Here is a 21508-nt window from a genome sequence, read left to right as displayed (position 1 = left end):
TATTGGGATTCACATCAAATAACAACAAATTAAAATCGTTTTACTCTATCACATTGACAAGATTCAAAATAACAGAATAGACAATTCTCATTGGACCTATGAAGCTGCACTAGCTGTCACTGGAGTATTCATTATGTTTTCAATCAGACAACCACAACATATTCACTGAAAATTGTTAAAATACTAATACAACCCATAACACCAACTAATACAACCCATAACACCAAAGTAAAGTGTTTTCTGTATGTACCACTGTCATTTATAGCATTCATATCAAGTGTAAAAGTATACTGTTTTGTTTGCTAATTGACCACATTAGAAACTTCTACATACAAGGCTTGTAAATAATCCAATTGAAACAGTATACTTTTACACTTGATATGAATGCTATAAACAAGTGTAGCACATAGAGAAAGTGCTTTACTTCAGTGTTACCGGTTGTAATTAGACAGCATACATGTTAATTAGTGGCCGATTGTATTCAGAAGCAGTACAGCAACAGGTTGAAATTATGATGGTATTGGGGTTCTGATTTTAGGGTATAGACCTAAAACTTAAGTCAGTTCAAATAAATTGGATTTATTGTACTGTATTATATGTACAGGAGGTACATAAATACATTTACCCATAGGTGATTCAATACTGTTCAAGGTGAATGCTATTCTCGCTACCTGCAATACAATTCTACACATCACTGTGGAGTCAAATGGAACGAAGTCGCACGACAACACGTTCTAATGTCGACAACTACACTTCCGGTCGCCTATGCTAATACACAGGAATGTTACTTTCCCATTTTCAGTTGTAGACATCTCTTGTAATTTTGCTCTGGAAAGATACTGTACATATTTAAATTTCCCACCTCCATAATTATATGAGCTTAAAACGTGCGTTTATCTTATTTGTTACAAATTAAACTGTTTGGAAGAAACATTCACGTGTATTGACATAGGCGACCAGAAGTGTAGGTGTCGATTAATGCAAGCGCGGTCACAAGACTGTGTTCCATTTGACTCCTTAGCGATGCATAGAATTGTATTGTATTTATTGTACTCTATTATATGTACAGGAGGTACATAAATACATTGTGACACAGGTGATTCAATACTGTTCAAGGTCAATGCTATTGTGAGTAAATCATTTAATCCAACAACACAGATTTAAAATATTCCCGTTACAGTTGGTGCAGCTTTAAAAGTGGCACAACCTGAGTTTACAAACTAACATGTAAAATACAAGAAAATGTTATTATCATACGTAGAGAAATTACGGTGACATGGATCCATACATTAAACACATATTAAAATAAAGATACAATAAATACAAAATAAAATGTACACATTGTTAATGTCTTTAAAATGAAATATGGTCTTTGACCTCTGTAGGTCAGATAAAATGACAAAAACAAAGCAGTGCAGAGCAGATATCTTTAAAATACAATCATTTATTTTGGTTTAAAAGTCTTATTGAAGTGGGCACAAAACTTGATTTGGTTCTGACTTCACAATTTTGGAACACAAAATCGTCTCCCTGATGGCAGAAGTTCAAAGTGTTGGGACATAATGTGGCCTTTGTCATTTACCATTTTCCTAGCTTTTTTTTGTACACGAGATGTAAACAATTCATTCAAATTAGTCTGCTTTTCGCCCACTACATGTAAACTCTACACTATTTCCACTATCCTACCTGACATTTTAAGGTTTTGAATTTTCACTCATCTATTATCAGGTAGCTATAATTGCAAGTGAATTTATTAGCTAGAACACAAATTTTGTCAAAATCTGTGTCCATTATTCAATGCTAGTGTTATATATACGGAGGATACTGTACATAATATCTTACCAGAGTCACAGCCAATAAATGTAAAGCCGTATTTATTGGACACAGCCAGATTATGACTTGAATCCTTGGGTGCCAAATTCTCTACAGGTTTGTCAAACACATTCACTTTACACAGTTGTTTGAACTTGAATTCCTGATGGAGGAAAAACAAAATGATACAAAAAACATCTAAAATTATACCAAACAGAATTGTGTGCACAGTGGGATGATCTGACTGGCTTGAATACCTCTTTCAATATTTCTCTTTAATGAGGAGCAAAGACAGACAAACAAATCAAAACACAAAAACCTAATGTCTTATGTGATATCAAAGCAAAAACAGGATTGCTGTAACACTGAAAAAATCGAACTTTAGACTTAGTCATGACTCATGATAGGGTAACTGGCTCAAACTAGTAGTAAACCATGGCGTCTCGTTGCAGACTGATTAGATTGGAAAAGAAACAACGTAACAGCAAAAGTTACGGTTCTATGGCTGTCCAAATCATGAACATTCCACACCACTTCCATGAAATAGTTTTTGAATTCCTACGCTGCGCACAATTTTTAGGTTCACTTACGTCTGCCGACACATCTCTCTCCGGAGGATCAAAATCGTCATCCGCCATTATGTAATTTAGCTTTCCTCGAACTCTGTGTAAACGCAGAACGTTACAAAATTGTCTTCAAACGCTATCTGCAGAGGTAATATCTCTTCTAAGCGATCTTTTTCACGGGCAAAATCTTAATCAACGCGAAATTGCATGTATGAATGTCATGTCATGTCAGCGAACGGCGCCATGCACATTCACCTAGTTTGAATGTGTGACCCCAACAATTACTTCCTGTTATCAACATAGGTCAATGACGAAATGTCATAGGCTGAACTCCGAAATACATGAAATAAAAGTATTGGTAAATTTTCGACGATCCCTGTCGTAGTTGTCGGAGTGCATATTTCCAGAGTTAGATCAAGATAAGACTAGCATCATAACTTTACAGCAAACGGGAACACGAAAATCAATTATACACCAATTGTTCTGACTATCCTTCTGTTATGATTAGTGTGTCATGCCACTGTCAGTAACACAGGCACTCAATTCAAATCAATGTGTAGAAAAAAAATATGTATTATACTTATTTACATACATATTTTTTTTTTAAAAATCATACACATTGATTCGAGTGCCTGTGGTCAGTAATATCTAGACCTATGCACCGTCTGCACAGTGCAAACAAGACTATCCTTCTGCAAGCCGAATGTGAAATATGTTTTACATATTTTTGGGGCTATCCTCGGCAAAGGTAGTCAGTGTGTCATATCTTATATTCTTGCCAGGTAAACCTTTTTATTTGTATTGTGATTGGATATCCGTTTTTGTTTGCGACGTACTGAATATTTTCCCGTATGCGCAGCGCCCTCTGTAGAAATGATGAACTTTTACCTATATGAGGAATCTATAGCTAGCTAGGGACGGACGAAGACAGAACTAGCGATATCTGCCTGTACCCGGAAACAGTGAGCAACTGAAGGCACTTTCGGTAATTACCATGAGGGATGAGTGCAAAGAATCAGGTGGTGGGTCAGAAATATGCGCGTGTGTGTGTGTGTGTGTGTGGGGGGGGGGGGTGTCACATTTTAATAAAATCCGCTATATTAGTAATACTATAAATAGTGCATTACCATTATACATGTTATACTATATATAGGCTAATAGGGCCAGAACACTTGCAATGCAAATAGGAACAATTGCCGTGCCAGGCAGAATAACAAGCCAACAGCAAGAATTAATTTCAGCCAACTGGATTTTTTCTTACTTGTCTACGTCTGTGACATAGATCTCAAGCACTTGTACGAATTTGACCTTTGACCTTGGCATGTATCTTGTCTAGTTCCAAATATTTTTTAAAATACTGAAAATTAATGGTTGGCATAGTAATGCCTTTGCCAATGTCATTTTAGTTTGAATTTGAGATCAGGAAATTGAAAATTTGTGAAATAAAATAGCCATGTTAGAAGACTGTCATGGGTATAACAGAAACAATTCTTGTTTTAGTACAGAGTGACATCAACCTGAACTTAGTCAAAGTACTGTATGAGACTTGCAAGGCAAATTATCAGTGAGAATATGAATATGTAAAATTACATTTGATAAAAAGTCAACAAGTCCTTTAGTCTTTGTTGCATAAGACTTTATTATTGTCACCGACATTTTGACCTCACATGAGAGGTCTTCTTCAGGGTGAAAGGTTTTTGTCTGAGTTCAAATAACAGCGGTGAATTGATTCTATCAGTGATGTCTAAGACATCATACTTTTGTAAATTCTATTGATTGTCATTTATATTTTCAACAGATAAGTTAGAAAGCAGTAAAACCAGTGTCTTTGGTTTGAATGATGAGACAGATTTGGACCAGAGTTATTTCACCGAGATGGCAAAGAATACAGAAATGGCCACTGAATATCTTGCATCACAGATATTCGTCCTTTGACCATCACTCAAGAGTTGATGATTGGAAACATTTAACGAGTACCACAGATTTCCTGTCAAGCAGTAAAGATCACATCATTGGTTGGATCTCCAGGGATGATTTAAAATTGACCAATGAACTTGCTGTATTAGAAGGTGTCATGAGATGGGTTGGTTTTGACCAATCAAAACGCCGACCATACCTGCATGATCTAGTAGACTTGATACGCTACCCCTATACTCAACGACATAGCAAAGCTGTGTATACATCGTATTACAATCAAGGCTATGAAGAAATGACAACTTTGATGCAGAGAGAAGAAGAATATCGCAAATTACCGTTGAGTATGAAACTGCTTCATTTGAAAAACAATAACATTAGACCAAGGAAATATAATGAAGTGCTAATTACAACAACTGAGACTTCTGACGAGAGTAGTCATAAAGATGCCAATCAAGATCATAACATGTTGTCTTATGATTACTTATATGCAGATAATAGAAATATGGTGAAAGGGGATAGCAAATTCCAGTATGAAAATTATAAAGGACAGAAAATTTTGGCTCATCATGTTATCAACAATGGTCTTGGAGTTGTTGTCATTGATATAGCACATCAAATCTGGTTGATTGATTACCATGGTAACCATACTAAGGCTACAGCAAAGTTAGGAAATAGTGCTGATGGCAATATTGGTAACAGCACGACCCTCCAAGTAGGGAATAGCATCTACTTCTTTCAGTACCGAGCTAAAACTCTAAGATTATCATGCATTCATCAGTATAATGTCATGGAAGATGAAGTCAGCTTAGTTCCGCTTCCACCGAATAATTATACGTGTGTCAGTATTGCTGAGGTCGGTGGTAAGATTTATGCCACAAATGGTGTTGAACCTTTCCTGATCGTGTTTGACCCGTCAAGCAACCAGTGGAATATAGCTGTCAAGGATCGACCCAAACAACTCCTTGATTCAGTCACCTTAGCAGCAATGGATGAAACATTGTATATATTAACGTTAGAGTTTTGGCCACAGCAAACTGATGGACAGTTGTTTTCGTACAATACAGCAACAGGTAAACGTGGTGTGGAGTTTAGGAATATCATCCCACTGCCCTCAACAACAAATACAAGAAATGTTCTCACTGCTTCCATTTTGATAATGAACCATCAGTTATTGATACCTGAAATCACTCATCACCATGGAGACTGTAGTAGTCATAGTAACACACCCCATCAAAGTTTATTATCAGCTTTTCATAGCTTTGACCCAATTAACAAGAAAAGATGCATAATGAAATTTGTACCCCAAACTTACACATATGGAAGTCGACAATTCAATAAATGTTGGAAGTTTTATTGTGATAATGAAACAGAGGATATAGCAGTTACATAGCGAAAGAACAGAAGAGACATCTTGACAATACAAACAATCATGTGTTGTTTTACTACTCAAATATGTACACATAATTGTCAAAAAGTTCTCAACTGTTTGCAGTTACAATACCCACTGTTTCAGATCATAGAAATTGAAGTAAAATCCAATATGTATATAAATACAACACTCGTAACAATGTTATTCTATATTGTATACATATACTTCTTTATGAGGATAGCAGCATTAGATCGCTTTTAATAATGTTTGAAAGTTGAAAGGAATACCACAATCTATATAAAACAAGAACGTCAATTGGGAAATATTAATTGTCAGTATAAACTCATTTGAGTCATTCAGATATTGTATTCACCATGTTATGATTTACAGCCAGTGTAATTAATGTACCTATAGGCTAACAGATAGATAGTAGGCAGACAGGTAGACATGCAGACATCATTTCACAGATGGACAGACAGACAGACAGATATACACACACCTGCACACATACACATACACATACCACATACATGTACATACCTGCCTGCCTACCGACATCCATACACACACACATACATACATACATACATACATACATACATACATACATACATACATACATACATACATACATACATACATACATACATACATACATATATATCACATCCATCTATCCATCCATACATATCACACACACTAATCTAGTTCCTATAGAGTATTGTTACCAATTACACCTCCACTCACAGTATTGTCAAAATTACTCTAGAAGTCCTGCGATGCATGAGATCTGAATTTAAACACTGACAGTCAGTCCCAAAGAATCACTTTAATATATGCCAATAGCACTAAACTTCAGTCGCAGTGACTATTCCATTCATTAATTACTGACATTAATGATTCAACATGATTGTACATGTAATAGTATTGAATTTTATCATATCAGATTCTGTGTTGGAAAATGTACCTCAAGATGCAACATTTAGAAAACATTCAGTCAGGAAATGAGTGAACACTAGACAAGAATTTGATATATATCACTACAGATATGACATCTGTCATACATAGACATCAGATGTGTAGTCACTGTGATAAATGTTGAATATTCAAGGGACTTGACCCAGGTGTCCTTTAACAATCCTCTCCAGGGATTTCAATGCTACTTTACCATATAAATAACTACCTATAAAGCAGCACGACATATCAATTCTGCCATTTGCCAATGATATCAGACCAGACAAGCCTTCATGGAGATAAAACACCACACACACACACACACACACACACACACACACACACACACACACACGCGCGCGCGCGCGCGCACGCGTGCGCACATGCGCACACCACATGCACACACACACACACACACTTCAGTAATTTATTTCTGTGTGTCTGATGGATTTGAGCTTTTTTAGTTGTTCTTGCCACAATATGTTTTACAAGTATTTTAATGTCTATGCATAGTGATTGACGTGAAAATGTAAAGGCTGTGTCTATCTTTTTTTATGGCAAACGTAACATGGAATACAAATAACTCTCGTATGAGAACACAGTTAGTATTTATTTGTCACCATGGTAATATGAGCGATTTATTTATAGGTGAGCAGCATTTTAAAAGAATTGTGATATTGTTACATGAAGTATATGATTGATTTCCACATCAATAAATGTGCCAGTTTAACTAATAAGGATGACTATTTTTATTTGCTTCTCATCGTAGCAACCTTAAAATGATGAGACAGGTAGTCAGTTACATAACTATCAAAAGGTGTGTTTTTTAAATAAAAGAACCACATAGGTGTATTTGCTGATAGGGCTTTAATACAATAATATGGCTGCCTTTAGGGTTAATTCAAGAAATGACAATAGTTGACTTATTAAAAGCTGTTAGTTTTGACAATGGTACTTTCTTATCAGATACAAGATGGTTTGACATTGCCATGGAGTCATTACTGACATAATTTCTTTATTCAAATCCAGCCCATCTTCATAAACCACAGCCTCTTTTATGGCACCGTCCAAGACACCTCTCATTATTTCAGTGTCGCAGAAGAAATTACAGCTGTGGTTTTCGAGAATGATCCAATCACAGAAGGGATATTTTTTTTTCTGTTTTTACACCAGAGCCAAAATAATGTTGGTCAGGTCATGATAAATAGATAAATCTTCACCCCGAGATAAATTTGCCTTATCTTTAGTCAGATCTATTAGATCAACAGCACCTCTGGTTGATTGATTGATTGATCGATCAATCGATCGATCGATTGATCATTCAATCAACCGATTTATTGATGGACTGATTGACTGACTGGTTGGTTGATTGATTGATTGATTGTTTGATTGATTGATTGATTGATTGATTGATTGATTGATTGATTGATTGATTGATTGATTGATTGATTGATTGATTGATTGATTGATTGATTGATTGATTGATTGATTGATCGATCGATCGATTGATTGATTGATTGGTTGATTGATTGATTGATTGATTGATTGATTGATTGATTGATTGGTTGATTGATTGATTGATTGATTGATTGATATACCTTCTACTGGAATGAATGAATCTATTAGTACTATAGTAATTTGTTTGGTTAAATATCAGTATGCATATTGTAAGGCAAAGCCTTAACAATTTCAAATGATATACAGTATGTATGCTGTATTTATTTCAGTATTTTCACAGACCACTGCCCTGGAATGATGTGTATTGAAATGCACATCATGTCATAGCTATTAAAAGGGCAACAGCCTGATAGACAACTTGCCTTAGTATATGTAATATACAGTAAATGTATACTCTGATTTACCTCTGATATCTTGTTAAAGCTGCCCTAACTGTAACTGGGGTATTTTTTGAGACAACCAACAACCTTTCACTATAAATTGTCAAAATACCGCTTACTAGATAGTGTAGAGTGGTTGGCTCAGGGCTGATTTATTTACCCAGAATTCCCTACCCAGTGTACAGCGGTCGGTTCAGGGCTGATATATATACTAGTACCCAGAATTCCCTACCCAGTGTACAGCAGTCGGTTCAGGGCTGGTTTGTATACTCAGAATTCCCGACCCAGTGTACAGCAGTCGGTTCAGGGCTGATTTATATACCCAGAATTCCCTACCCAGTGTGCAGTACAGTGGTCGGTTCAGGGCAGATTTATATACCCAGAATTCCCTACCCAGTGTACACTGGTCAGTTCAGGGCTGGTTTGTATACCCAGAATTCCCTACCCAGTGTACAGCGGTTGGTTTAGGGGTGATACCCAGAATTCCCTACCCAGTGTACAGTGATCGGTTCAAGGCTGGTTTGTATACCCAAAATTCCCTACTCAGTGTACAGTGGTCGCTTCAAGTGGGGGTTCAGGACTGGTTTGTATACCCAGAATTCCCTACCCAGTGTACAGTGGTCGGTTCAGGGCCGACTTATATACCCAGAATTCCCTACCCAGTGTACAGTGGTTGGTTCAGGGCCGATTTATATATCCAGAATTCCCTACCCAGTGTACAGTGGTTGGTTCAGAGCTGATTTATGTACGCAAAATTCCCTACCCAGCGTTCAGGGCTGATTTATTTACCCAGAAAACCCATGCAGTCTACCGCGGCCTGTTAATTTTTAAAGAAGTCGCGAGATGCCGAGGTGATGAAGTGACTTTTTCGTGACTTCCTAGACATAAATTAAATCAGCTAGGACAAAATCAACCCCCCCCCCCGCCTTTTTAAAGTTGCATAATATCATAACCATACTTAGAATGTGTAATTTGGTTAGCCTCGACCAGATACACATACATGTTGGTGGTTAGTTAGGCCAGAAAAGTTTACATCTTCACTGATGTATATGGTGCAATGTTCAGTTATATTTTTGATCAAAGAAATGTTTATACTCAGCAGAAAGTACAGACTAGTGAACCAAAATACTAGGATTGAAAAGGAAATATGACTCACTTGACGAAGAAGTGGATACTCAGTATAGTAAAAAATTATATGATGCATCAGATATTGATGATCCATTTTACTTAGAGTCAGACCATGCCGGTATCAAAGGAAACAAGGAGTAAGTATATTATCAAAATTGTGTCACATGGGGGCGCTCAAATGTCAATCATTAGGTGCAAGTTTGGGTTAAAGCCATTTGCAATTTGTCATTAAACCATAATATCCATGGAGCTGGAGTTGTGACTGTGCTAACTCTTGTAGTTGACAACAGCTAGCATAATAAACCTCCAGTACAAGGAGTAAGTATATTACAATTGTATCACATGGGGCGCACTGTTTGACTATCGATGGACATTCCTCGAGTAGCACTCCGGGGTATATGTCGATAAAAACGTTGTAACTACTTTCCACATGTCCGGAATGAATAATGGTTATCCGTTACGGTATTGTTCATGCACGTTTGTTTGTTTGTTTGTTTGTTCCTAGGCTGTAACTAACATGTCTGCATGTAGTGATTACAAAGAAAAGTGATGCATCCGGTCTCGTGTAGGGTGAACAGTAACGGTCAAAAGTCACAGACGGCAGGTCAACCCGCCAAACACATAATTTAAAGTTGCAATAGCTGTAAATGTTGAAACGCTTGAATTGAGCGCAGAGTTACAAACATTTAATACACAGCGGCAGAAAAATAACGTTTGACGCCGACTAAATACAAATTTGCATCATATTTATATAAGCGTGTTTACGTAGATTTATAGTTCAGTGTTGTTTTTCAACATGTTATGTCATCACTTAATATAAAGCTGCCCAACAGTTTACCTATTGGTGATTCAATATGACAAAAGTAGAGGCCAAAGTCGTCACATATGGCAAAACTGGACATCTAAAATGTTCTCCAATTAAAACAGCTAGTTCTTGCTAAAACCTCCATGACTTTATAGGACTGTATGCTAAGCTAGCTATAATATAAACCAAAAACAATAATTACTTTGGATATGCAGTTGACGCTGTCCATGCTACTGACATTTTATCCGACCTGGTCTCTGAGATCTTGACGTCGTCGTAGAATGAACCATATGTATGATATTGTGCGGGAGCTCTTGGAAGAATGTGTATAATGAGTACATATAATATTGTTATTATTATTATTAATTGTGTTGATTTAGTAACATACCACGTCTTTCGGTCAGCCAATGCAATGTGTTTGCTATTGTACAATATACCCAGACAACTTGTAAATATTGACATTAACTATCGCCTGAAATAAACAACTACCTGTTGATTTCAAGGGCCCATGATTTCTGAAAGTACAAATAGAAGTTGTGGTATGTCGTTTGCATATCCTTCTTTTCCATCGTCGTAAAATAGTTTCTGTCCTTTTTACGGTAGCGCTAACTGACGTACGTAACGGTTACGTCACAGTAAAATATGTTTTGGCTAGTACTAGTATAGGGATACTGCTTTTTCTAAACTGGGTTTCTTCTCACGGTCGAACTTTATATTAGTTTTATTTGACCACATTGTGGGTTTACAAAACTTTTCTGTATTTTTACTACTTTGAAGAATTCGCATTTGAATGATCAGAGTTATTGATAACAATAATACTTTATTTCCACTCGATTAAAATTATACAACTGAAATTATAAAAATTAAGTAAAAAACAGAATATATTTGTAAATGAGCAGACGTGGAAATATGGGAACAAAACAACTAATTGAGTTTGACCTCATTCAATGAAGATCAAATAAAAATGTTTTTAAAAAAAACAGAAAAAAAACATGATACAGAACTTATAATGTGTGTATTAAAAATATTAATGACAAGATGGCAACTATTATGTATGACAGATGGCATATTGGCAATATGTCACGGAGATAAAGGTGAAACACTTTTGTACAAATACTAGGTTATTTTCACTATTACCTTATTTTAGTAGTGTTTTGCAATTTAGTTTGTTAATAAAAAGTAATCAAACCCTTTGTGATAACGAAGTCGAGAAGTATCAAAAATAACCGTGTCCCAAGAACAGCTTATATAATCAACAAGGATTGGGGTTGACAGTTTTTATGACTTTATGAATCTTAGAAGCCTCTGGATCTAAACAGCACGTCGTCAAGTGGGTACAATTCACGTGCGTTTCATGGATCTTAGCTGCATATCCTTGATTTTACTTTCGAAAAAAATTCGACATTACGAGGCCATTTGTTTTATTTGTTTATATGTGTGCTCTTTTATTTCTTTTAGAAATATTTTTTAGATTTTAATGTTGCGTAGCACGTACTTAACAATCACGCAGATAAAAATAGATTTATCTAATATTTTATCTTTGAGGTACTATTGCAATTGTTTGAAACAACATATTAATTAAAAGTCTAGGAAGGCAAGGAATAAGATTACTGTCCAATTATTGTATTGCCAAGGTTTTCTATCCATTGGCAAATTCCCTTGGTAGGTCATATATCAAGAAAATTCGTGTATACCTGAATTGCTTGATACAAGTACGCGAAAAACCGCCGATGCGTTTGCTTCAATAAAGTTAGTCAAGGAAAGACTTCAGACAATGACAAACTTTTCTGAGTAGAAATAACACTGCAACTGATACAAAAAACAACAGTAGGAGCAGTGCCTCTCAAGAAGATTTGGGCAATACTTTGTATCACTTTGTTATATCTATGGAAGTTATAACATAATAGTAACAGTAACAGTAACAGTGACAGTAACAGTGACAGTGACAGTGACAGTGACAGTGACAGTAACAGTAACAGTAACAGTAACAGAGACAGTGACATAACAGTAACAGTAACAGAGACAGTGACATAACAGTAACAGTAACAGTAACAGAGACAGTGACAGTAACAGTGACAGTAACAGTAACAGTAACAGTAACAGTAACAGAGACAGTGACATAACAGTAACAGTAACAGAGACAGTGACATAACAGTAACAGTAACATAACAGTAACATAACAGTCACAGTCACAGTAACAGTCACAGTAACACAGTCATAGTAACACAGTCACAGTAACAGTCACAGTAACACAGTCACAGTAACATAGTCACAGTAAGTCACAGTAACAGTCACAGTAACACAGTCACAGTAACAGTCACCGTGACACAGTCACAGTAACAAAATCATAGTAACAGTTTCAGTAACACTGTCACAGTAAGTCATAGTAACACAGTCACAGTAACAGTCACAGTAACAGTCACAGTAAAGTAACAGTAACACAGTAACAGTAACACAGTCACAATAACAGTCATAGTAACACAGTAACAGTCACAGTAACACAGTCACAGTAACACTGTCACAGTAACACAGTAACACTGTCGCAGTAACACAGTAACAGTCACAATAACACAGTAACACAGTCACAGTAACACAGTAACAGTCACAGTGACACAGTCACAGTAACAGTCACAGTAACACAGTCACAGTAACAGTAACAGTAACAGTCACAGTAAGTCACAGTAACAGTCACAGTAACAGTCATACTCGATCGTTATAATATCTAAACATTAAATAAATAAATAAATAAATAAATAAATAAATAAATAAATAAATAAATAAATAAATAAATAAATAAATAAATAAATAAATACAGTTATGGGATCCTGGCTCATGTGGTGATTATGCTTTGGCAACTTGCTGACATATGTAATGGGTATGTGTTTTTTCGCTGGTTGTAGCCTGATCAGTGTATGTGTTTTTTCGCTGGTTGTAGCCTGATCAGTGAAAGGGATCTCATCCGAAACGTCGAGCATATTTTACGAATGTCTGTTACAGGATCGTACTTAATTAATTTAACTGCTTCCTTATTCTAGTCGTTTCAGGTTTTGAATAATTATGTTTTTATTAAAGTAAAATATATCGATACACATAATATATGTATTCGTATGGTGAGCTGGTGATAATTGGTGTATCGCGTTTGAATTTGACACATATGTTCATCTCCACGTAACGCGATGGTCATGTTCGATCCTCAATGGTACACCCAAAGACGCGTGGGTGTGTGGTATCAACCTACGAAGTGTATCAGCATCCTGAAGTTAGAACCCAGCAACACCATAGACAGTGCACTGAGAACTGTCTATGGTAACACGGAGGAGGTGACAGTATGGCGTGTACGCTATAAATCGTCATTTATAATCTTCGCATAAATTTCTCACACACAAAAAAAAAACTATATTGACAACTATTGGTCCATATGACGAACGTAAACTTTGACAAATGTCCCTGTTTCCATAGAAACTGTATGATTATTGAAGTTATCGATTTGGCTATTCAAGTGGAACGTTTTGGGTCAAGATGCCGATCTATCGTTCCGTCCATTTAAATGGATTTGTTTATTAAAACGAGTTCCCCATTTTAAAGTGACGGACGTGTCGCCAAAAGGTAGAAGTGAGAAGGTACAGATAGATCTGTTTACACGTGAACCGAGTCGCGTTCATTAACATTGAAACCACCACCAATGTACTATCAATTTTGTCGTACTGCAAGTGACATCTGCCGACACGGTATTTAATATTCACAAAACCCCGCTTTTTAAACAGCTGCGTGCAGAGCATTATAATAAGCTAATGTATTCATATTTCAAATGAAACGATGAATGAGGTATCATTCGTCTACTCGTTACTGTACACAATTGAATTGTTAGTTAGTTAGTTAGTTTGTTAGTTTGTTTGTTTGTTTTTAGACAGGTATATTGTTTTGTACACGACCTATTGTTGAGTTTATCCCTGTTTGAAAATGTATAATTATTGAACGTTTTTAAAAAAGCAAAAACAATGACGGACAATATTCAGCGTTAAATAAAACATGTCCAAATGCTTACCAGATACTTAGTTATTCAATACAGGTAAGCTAATCTAGGTATTCCAAGTCCCAAAAGAAAAAGTATTATAATGACAACTCTTATATATAGGGAGGGGTTTCCACGTCACCAGATCGTCTCTCTCTCTCTCACTCGAACTGAAGTCACGTGCCATACATGAGGAGTTTCCTTCTGAATCTCCATAATATAATGTGTTGCTTTATATTATTAGCAATCATCAATTAATTTAATTGAGTGCAATTGCTGGCCCAAGGGACCGCTCTCTGAGTTCGTTCGTCGTAGCGCAGTTAGTTATCTCCGTCGGTGGTATTAACATCGCAAATGCCTGCTTCTGCTGTACCCTTGTAGGACGTACTAAAATGAACTTTAATAACGGAACATCTTACCAAACTATTCTATATACAATGGGAATTTAGAGAAAAGCGAATAATCGTCAACTTGGGTTATATTGTCGTCGAACTATGAATGTCTGTGTATTTGTTATATGACGCAGTTCAGCAGACTCATATATGCAAATTGGTTTGAAGGCCTCATCTGACACCGGTGGCTTCGCAGGAATCTGTAGCCACCAATCAAGCCGAGGTAAAAGTAGTTTTTATTGAACACTCTTCTGTTATTTAAATGTGTTCTTTTATATGCGTAATGGGACAGGACCAAAAGAGCTCTCTGTGTGTATGCTGTGAAATGTACGGGTCGACACCAACTCATGTAGTCATAAAGCTATCATAGATTCCATTCCTCTAGGATATTAAGCCGTCTTCCAACTTCACCATGGGTAAGTGCAACGTATTCTGACCAGCTATCAATATGTCGACCCTTATTTTCGATCGATCAGAAGATAGATAGATAGTACGGTACCTATCAATATCTTAATAGAAGGTCCCGCTGTGTTCTATCTCGCAGGACGTCCAGTGGTGGTATCACCGTCGGTTTGTTTGCTACAACTGTAGAACATGTACCCAAATACTGCTTGTCCGCCATCGTTTAATATTAATATTGTTTCAGAAACTTTCTCGATTTCGGCTAAATAAGTAGACGGTGCGTTACGATATGAGTGTTACTCACGTCAATGTCGGCTGGCCGTCACGAACAGTAGGACCAAGCGTTAAGCATGGCACTACATATGCCTAACGAATACAAATGTATTCTATTTATAATTTATATTCATAAAAGCCAATGTTTCATTTAATATGAATATAATGTTTGGAAAATAACAATGACTGCATGGAAGTAAACCTCTATGGTTAAATGTATGGTAGTCACAGTGAGTTGGCATACATTGACACTCCATTCATTGAAGTGGGGTGCCAACGCCACGGGACACTGTATATCTATGGCTGTCAGTGTTAGTGTTAGTGGTTACAATGACAATAGAGTCTTTTAAAAGTGAAATTAGACTTGCGGTATCCGTGTCATCACATTTAGTACATCGTGGTACCGTCCGTCATTTGCTGTCGTTCAAAATAGCGACTCTAGTATTTTAATACCGTGTACCACAGACAAGGTACATTCCAGTCGCGATAAATAACATTCTCACTGTTCTTTTGTTATGTAAATATTTTCTTTGTCACGTCGAAAAGAAATCAACACATGATCATGCTATACAACCTGATACTAGTACTGTATACTTTGACCACAATCTGAAAGTGTCAGTCTCTTATCATTAATAGGTGGTCAAGCAGTGAGTTATTTGAAGAAGAAAATTTAACTCCCCACACAGGATAAAGGCATTGATCGCATATATCTTAAAATATCAATTTTAATGGCCGTATTGTTTAGGTTAACGCTATACTCTAGGCCACTTTTTTTTTTAAAAAAGCACCGAGATATTTTGAAAGAAACAATCATAATTGATCTATTTATCTTTCCACTTTCTATAAATCTATTGTATCACATGAATAGACTTTTGTTTACTTTTGCTTAACATATTTGAGGAAGTCATGTTCTACTATTTATTCCTGTGCGAGCATGTTATATTAGAATAGCAAAGTGTGGTTACGTAATAATAACAGTTGACATTGAATATTATCACTGAAAATGGAAATATATTTACAAGTTTGAAGGTCAAATCTTGCCATAAATGTCACATTTTATTTGCTTAGTTGTTTTATTTCGTCCGAAAAATACAGTAATTTTATACAGAAAAATTTTATATAGAAAAATGATAAGGAAACCGCGCAAACTGTCCTGGCACTGTTTAGCGTGGCTCGGACTCAGTATTATTAAAGGGTCACATGTGTAGTGTCGTGTTCGACGATGTCGTTCGCAAGAACAGCTGTCAGTCAGAACAGAGTCAAATAGTCAAATCTCTGTGCTAAATGTCTCTATACATTGTGGAAATTGGTAGCACGTACGCCTAACCACGGACTACTATGGTTAGGAGCTCTTTAGAGAGTCGTATTGACTTGCCCGATAACGATTCTCCTATAGATCACACAGATCACAACCATTCATCTATCTGTTTGGATAGAGTTTAAAGGTCTTCTATTCAGTATTTAATGGTCAATACAAATACCACAGCTTATCAATAATACTTAGCCGTGATGATTCAAAGTCTCGTATTCATGCCTCATTGTAATATGACACCTGATATTACAGCAGTTGATAATAGGTCCGTTGACTGCAACCATAATTGCAGCATCGTTTTTAATTTCTCATAATATGTTGAATTATGAATTATGATCAATAAACATTCAGTGTATACTCACATATAACATCATACCTAATTTTATGAAATATGAAGGAAAAAAACTAATTAGGTGATAATACAACATTTTTCTTTCCCTGACAAGAGTCACGCTTGCAAACAATTGTGACGAAGTAGACAGATGATACATCGTACGTGTTAAAAGTTCAAAACAGTATCTATATATGCAACCTTGAACTGTGGTATTTTAGTTGCATATTTAAAGGTATACAGGCTGTAACGTGAACATTATTACATCGTCCTAACTACTAAAAATCTGTTGAATCGTATCTAGAAACTGATTATACTAGAGTATGATATACTAAAACAAAAGACATTTAGACACTGTTTGTAGCTATTGCTTCCGTTCCAAAAAAATATGGGAAAAACGCCATTAGTGTGTCCGTTTTGCTGCCAAGCCATTTTACCATCTCCACCACACTATATTTGAGATTCAGAATAAGTGTTATGTATTGTACACAAACTTTATCTGAAAATGGGGGCCTATGTTACACCGAGACTGTGTCATTTTAAATGAGCTATACATACAGACAGTAGCCTAAGCCCATAAATAGAATTTTGAGCCTACCAACCATTTAGTTATTATTATGTGTAGTATCGAAAAAGTATTCTGTTTAATATTAGAAAGACATGCTTTAACATGCGTTTATATGATCGTGTTTTGTATATGTTTATCTTATCAGGGGACAGATTCCGTCTATTGAAGCAAATAAAACTTAATATCTATTTCAAAATAGTAGCATTATAAAGCTAATCCGTCACTTTTACCTATTTTGTAATGTTGCTAAATTTGCCAAATCCAGTACATCAGCGTGTACACTGTTGACCAGTTTGTTTACAGCTGAAATAGACCATATGCAGCAGCTGGGACAATATCTCTTTATATTGAACGAATTCAAGACACGCACACCGGTGGAAATGGGACATGAGTTACACGTGAGGTCATCTAAAACAGAATGATTAGGGAACGATTCAAAATATTATCACGTCCAACAATATAGTTATAAATTCCTACATGAAAGCCAGTGTCCAACTATAAATAGACTGTCTAGGTCATGGCAGACTCAGTACGACCACAGTGCCAAGTACACTACGAATGTCAGGCTATTCTACTGCCGTTACGATGGGTAGATGCCAAACAGCGAATTAAGACAAAGACAGACAGATATTTAGTCAATCACACACACACACACACACACACACACACACACACACACACACACACACACACAGTGACACACACAGAGAACCATCCCGCTTCCGTCCGTCCACCCATCCATCCACCCACCTACCCGTATGTATGTATGTATGTATGTATGTATGTATGTATGTATGTATGTATGTATGTATGTATGTATGTATGTATGTATGTATGTATGTATGTATGTATGTATGTATGTATGTATGTATGTATGTATGTATCATTGTATGTATGTATGTATGTATGTATGTATGTATGTATGTATGTATCATTGTATGTATGTATGTATGTATGTATGTATGTATGTATGTATGTATGTCTGTCTGTCTGTCTGTCTGTCTGTCTGTATGTATGTATGTATGTATGTATGTATGTATGTATGTATGTATGTATGTATGTATGTATGTATGTATGTATGTATGTATGTATGTATGTATGTATGTATGTATAATATATATGCCACCACCACCACCACCACCACCACCACCATCATCATCATCATCATCATCATCATCATCATCATCATCATCATCATCATCATCATCATCATCATCATCATCATGTTGTAAGTAAGGCCAATTGTATTGTATTGTATAATTTCAACTCTACTTGAATAAATAATTCCCACGTCATTACAGGTTATAGGAAGTCAAAGAGTTGAAAATGTATTTTTTTTGGAACCCAAGTGTTTGATACAGTTTCATACTTAGAAAACCATAGACCCTCCACCTGGCCCTCCACCACCTGGTGAAGGGTCAATGAAAAAACGTAGAGCTTGTAAAGTATAGTAAGACAGTTTACAATAATAGTCTAATGATATTAATATATTCATCACCGAATATACAACACACTTGATATTGATATCGAAACACCATAATTATCTTAAATCATCTTGCCGGAAACAACGTTTTTTTTTTTACCATAATCACCATTATGCACTGTTTGTATTCATTGGAGATATATACTGCAAATAAACTAGTGACCTTGACACAGCTTAACGGTATAATAAGCGCAATTTACATTTTAAATTTATTTAGGTAAAATATCGCTACAATTTATAATTACATTAATATTTCATGCCGTATTTGCATGGCCTAGTTTCATCTAATCATTCAGTTCATAGAATTATTACCTTTCCATGAGTGGTTGCCTAAAAGAAATTCTATACAAAGAAAATGGTGGAACTGACACATGCACGGGGGGGAGGGGGTACGGAACCAAATTTCATTTTATGACAGGTATTCATCTCAGTGTTTAACTATCTATATTTTTACTTTTTCCAACTTTTCGTATCATAATATTTTTGTTGATATTTTTGGCATGTTTTATGTCATATGTTGACGTAGGTATAGTAAGCTTCATTCTCCATTAATTGTGTGTGTCTGCATTCTATCCTGTTTTCAAACTTAATATTTATCTACTGAATAAAACTCAAGGGTCAACCAAATGATATGTTATATTCGAAACTGGATAAAGTCTCCACCAAATTATGAAAAAAAAATTTCATCTAAATGATGTGTAAATAGACTGTTTGATTGTTTCTTTTAACGAGAAGAGAAACCCAAATAGAAATATTGGTGTTATTATCAAGAAACGTATCTATATTTTAATGGCCATGGCCTAGGCAGATTTACAAAAAATTAAGTCCTTTTTACTGTAAACTTAAAGATTACTACTTGACCATCTTAGTAGTTGTACCTCGAAATTACGGTTGCATTGCAGGAGTGGACATCAACAGCAACGAAAGAAAAATGGCCTCTTCAAAATCCACTTAATTTTCAGTTCGTTGATTCGTAAATAAGGCCAAATAAAAAAAAACCGCCTGTTGCCGACAACCCGACTATCTCTGAGCTAGTTCAAAAAGGTAAAATTGGCGATAATTTACTTCTAGTTAAATTTTCTTGCCAAAATATCCGAGGTCATTTTTTTTAGAATCCTATTCCAGAGAAACCAGGTCTTGTCAGACAATAAGTCAAATGTATACAATACAGTCGGTATATTGTATTCGTCGACTGCACATATACATACAATAATTTCAATTCCTACTCTTACGTCTCACTAAATTATCTCAGAAGTATTGTAACCAACGAGTATTGTAACCAACGAGTATCTTGTCGTAGCTTTTCGTGTAGGAGCTTTGGGGCATTTCGTATTTACAAATACACAATTGCTGAGATAAACACCAACAATCAGCGTTAGACGAACCTCAGATATATTATCGTAATTTTGTCAACACTTACTTGAGTGACAGGTATTTAAAATGAAATTGTTCTACGAAATGTTTACGAACATCACCATAATATTTTAGTATCGCGTTTGACACCTACCGTACTAACATAAACTCTTGGCTTAATTAGTATCGTCTGGCTCATAAAGAATCTTATCTGATCAATATCTTCTGACAAAATTACGTGCAATTGTTACATTTTAATCCATTGAAATGCCTGAAAACAAGAGTTTATTGTTACAATGTATATTTTCGCAACGAACTGCTAGAAATGTAGCAAATATTGAAATGTAACCGTGTTTAGATACATGTAGGACGGCTTTTATTGTAAATGTATCTCTCCTAAACGTACCCACTAGATCCCACAACATATTTCATTCATGGTTTACGTGATGTCTGGCACAGTCACTTGATATTTATCTAAATCAATAAGTTTAATTTACGGCAGAGGTTTTGTCAAGTGTTTATCATCGTAAAGCATTCCATCTAGCATCATAAACCACTGTCCCTTTTACGGCAACTTTGGTTCACATATGTAACGCATATCACATATCACTTTTCATTACGTAAACGGAAATGGCTTTTTAAATGTTTTTCTCGACAAGAATGCATGATATTCTGTGTACATATACTATATCACTTATATTGCTCGATACTTATCAAAACAAGTACACCATGTAGACAGACAGACAGACAGACAGACAGACAGACAGAGAGACAGACAGACAGACAGACAGACAGACAGACAGACAGACAGACAGGTAGGTAGGTAGGTAGGTAGGTAGGTAGGTAGGTAGGTAGGTAGGTAGGTAGGTAGGTAGGTAGGTAGGTAGATAGATAGATAGATAGATAGATAGATAGATAGATAGATAGATAGATAGATAGATAGATAGATAGATAGATAGATAGATAGATAGATAGATAGATAGATAGATAGAT

At 35.8% G+C, this 21508-nt stretch overlaps 2 protein-coding genes across 10 annotated transcripts in view; one reads left to right on the top strand and one right to left on the bottom strand.

Annotated features, from left to right (window-relative positions):
• LOC144440971 (uncharacterized) overlaps nucleotides 1–21508 on the bottom strand; it is a 55140-nt gene that overhangs the window by 31185 nt on the left and 2447 nt on the right. The window contains exons 1-2 of one of the 2 annotated variants that reach the window (XM_078130448.1): nucleotides 2403–2476; nucleotides 1843–1975 (exon numbers count right to left, since the gene is read on the bottom strand). In XM_078130448.1, the coding sequence (XP_077986574.1) occupies nucleotides 1843–1975; nucleotides 2403–2450 (181 nt within the window). In that variant the 5' untranslated portion in view covers nucleotides 2451–2476. Of the gene's footprint in view, nucleotides 1–1842; nucleotides 1976–2402; nucleotides 2477–21508 lie in introns of those variants that run through there. The other variant, XM_078130449.1, reaches the window with a different exon arrangement.
• Nucleotides 15081–21508, top strand: part of LOC144440972 (voltage-dependent calcium channel type A subunit alpha-1-like) — a 141785-nt gene continuing 135357 nt past the window's right edge. For all 8 annotated transcript variants that reach the window (XM_078130457.1, XM_078130454.1, XM_078130452.1 and 5 more), the window contains exon 1: nucleotides 15081–15209. In XM_078130457.1, coding sequence (XP_077986583.1) covers nucleotides 15206–15209 — 4 coding nt within the window. In that variant the 5' untranslated portion in view covers nucleotides 15081–15205. The remainder of the gene's footprint in view (nucleotides 15210–21508) is intronic.

This window comes from Glandiceps talaboti, chromosome 10 (genome assembly GCF_964340395.1).
Source record: "Glandiceps talaboti chromosome 10, keGlaTala1.1, whole genome shotgun sequence".
NCBI lineage: Eukaryota > Metazoa > Hemichordata > Enteropneusta > Spengelidae > Glandiceps > Glandiceps talaboti.
This window is presented reverse-complemented; position numbering and strand designations above follow the sequence as displayed.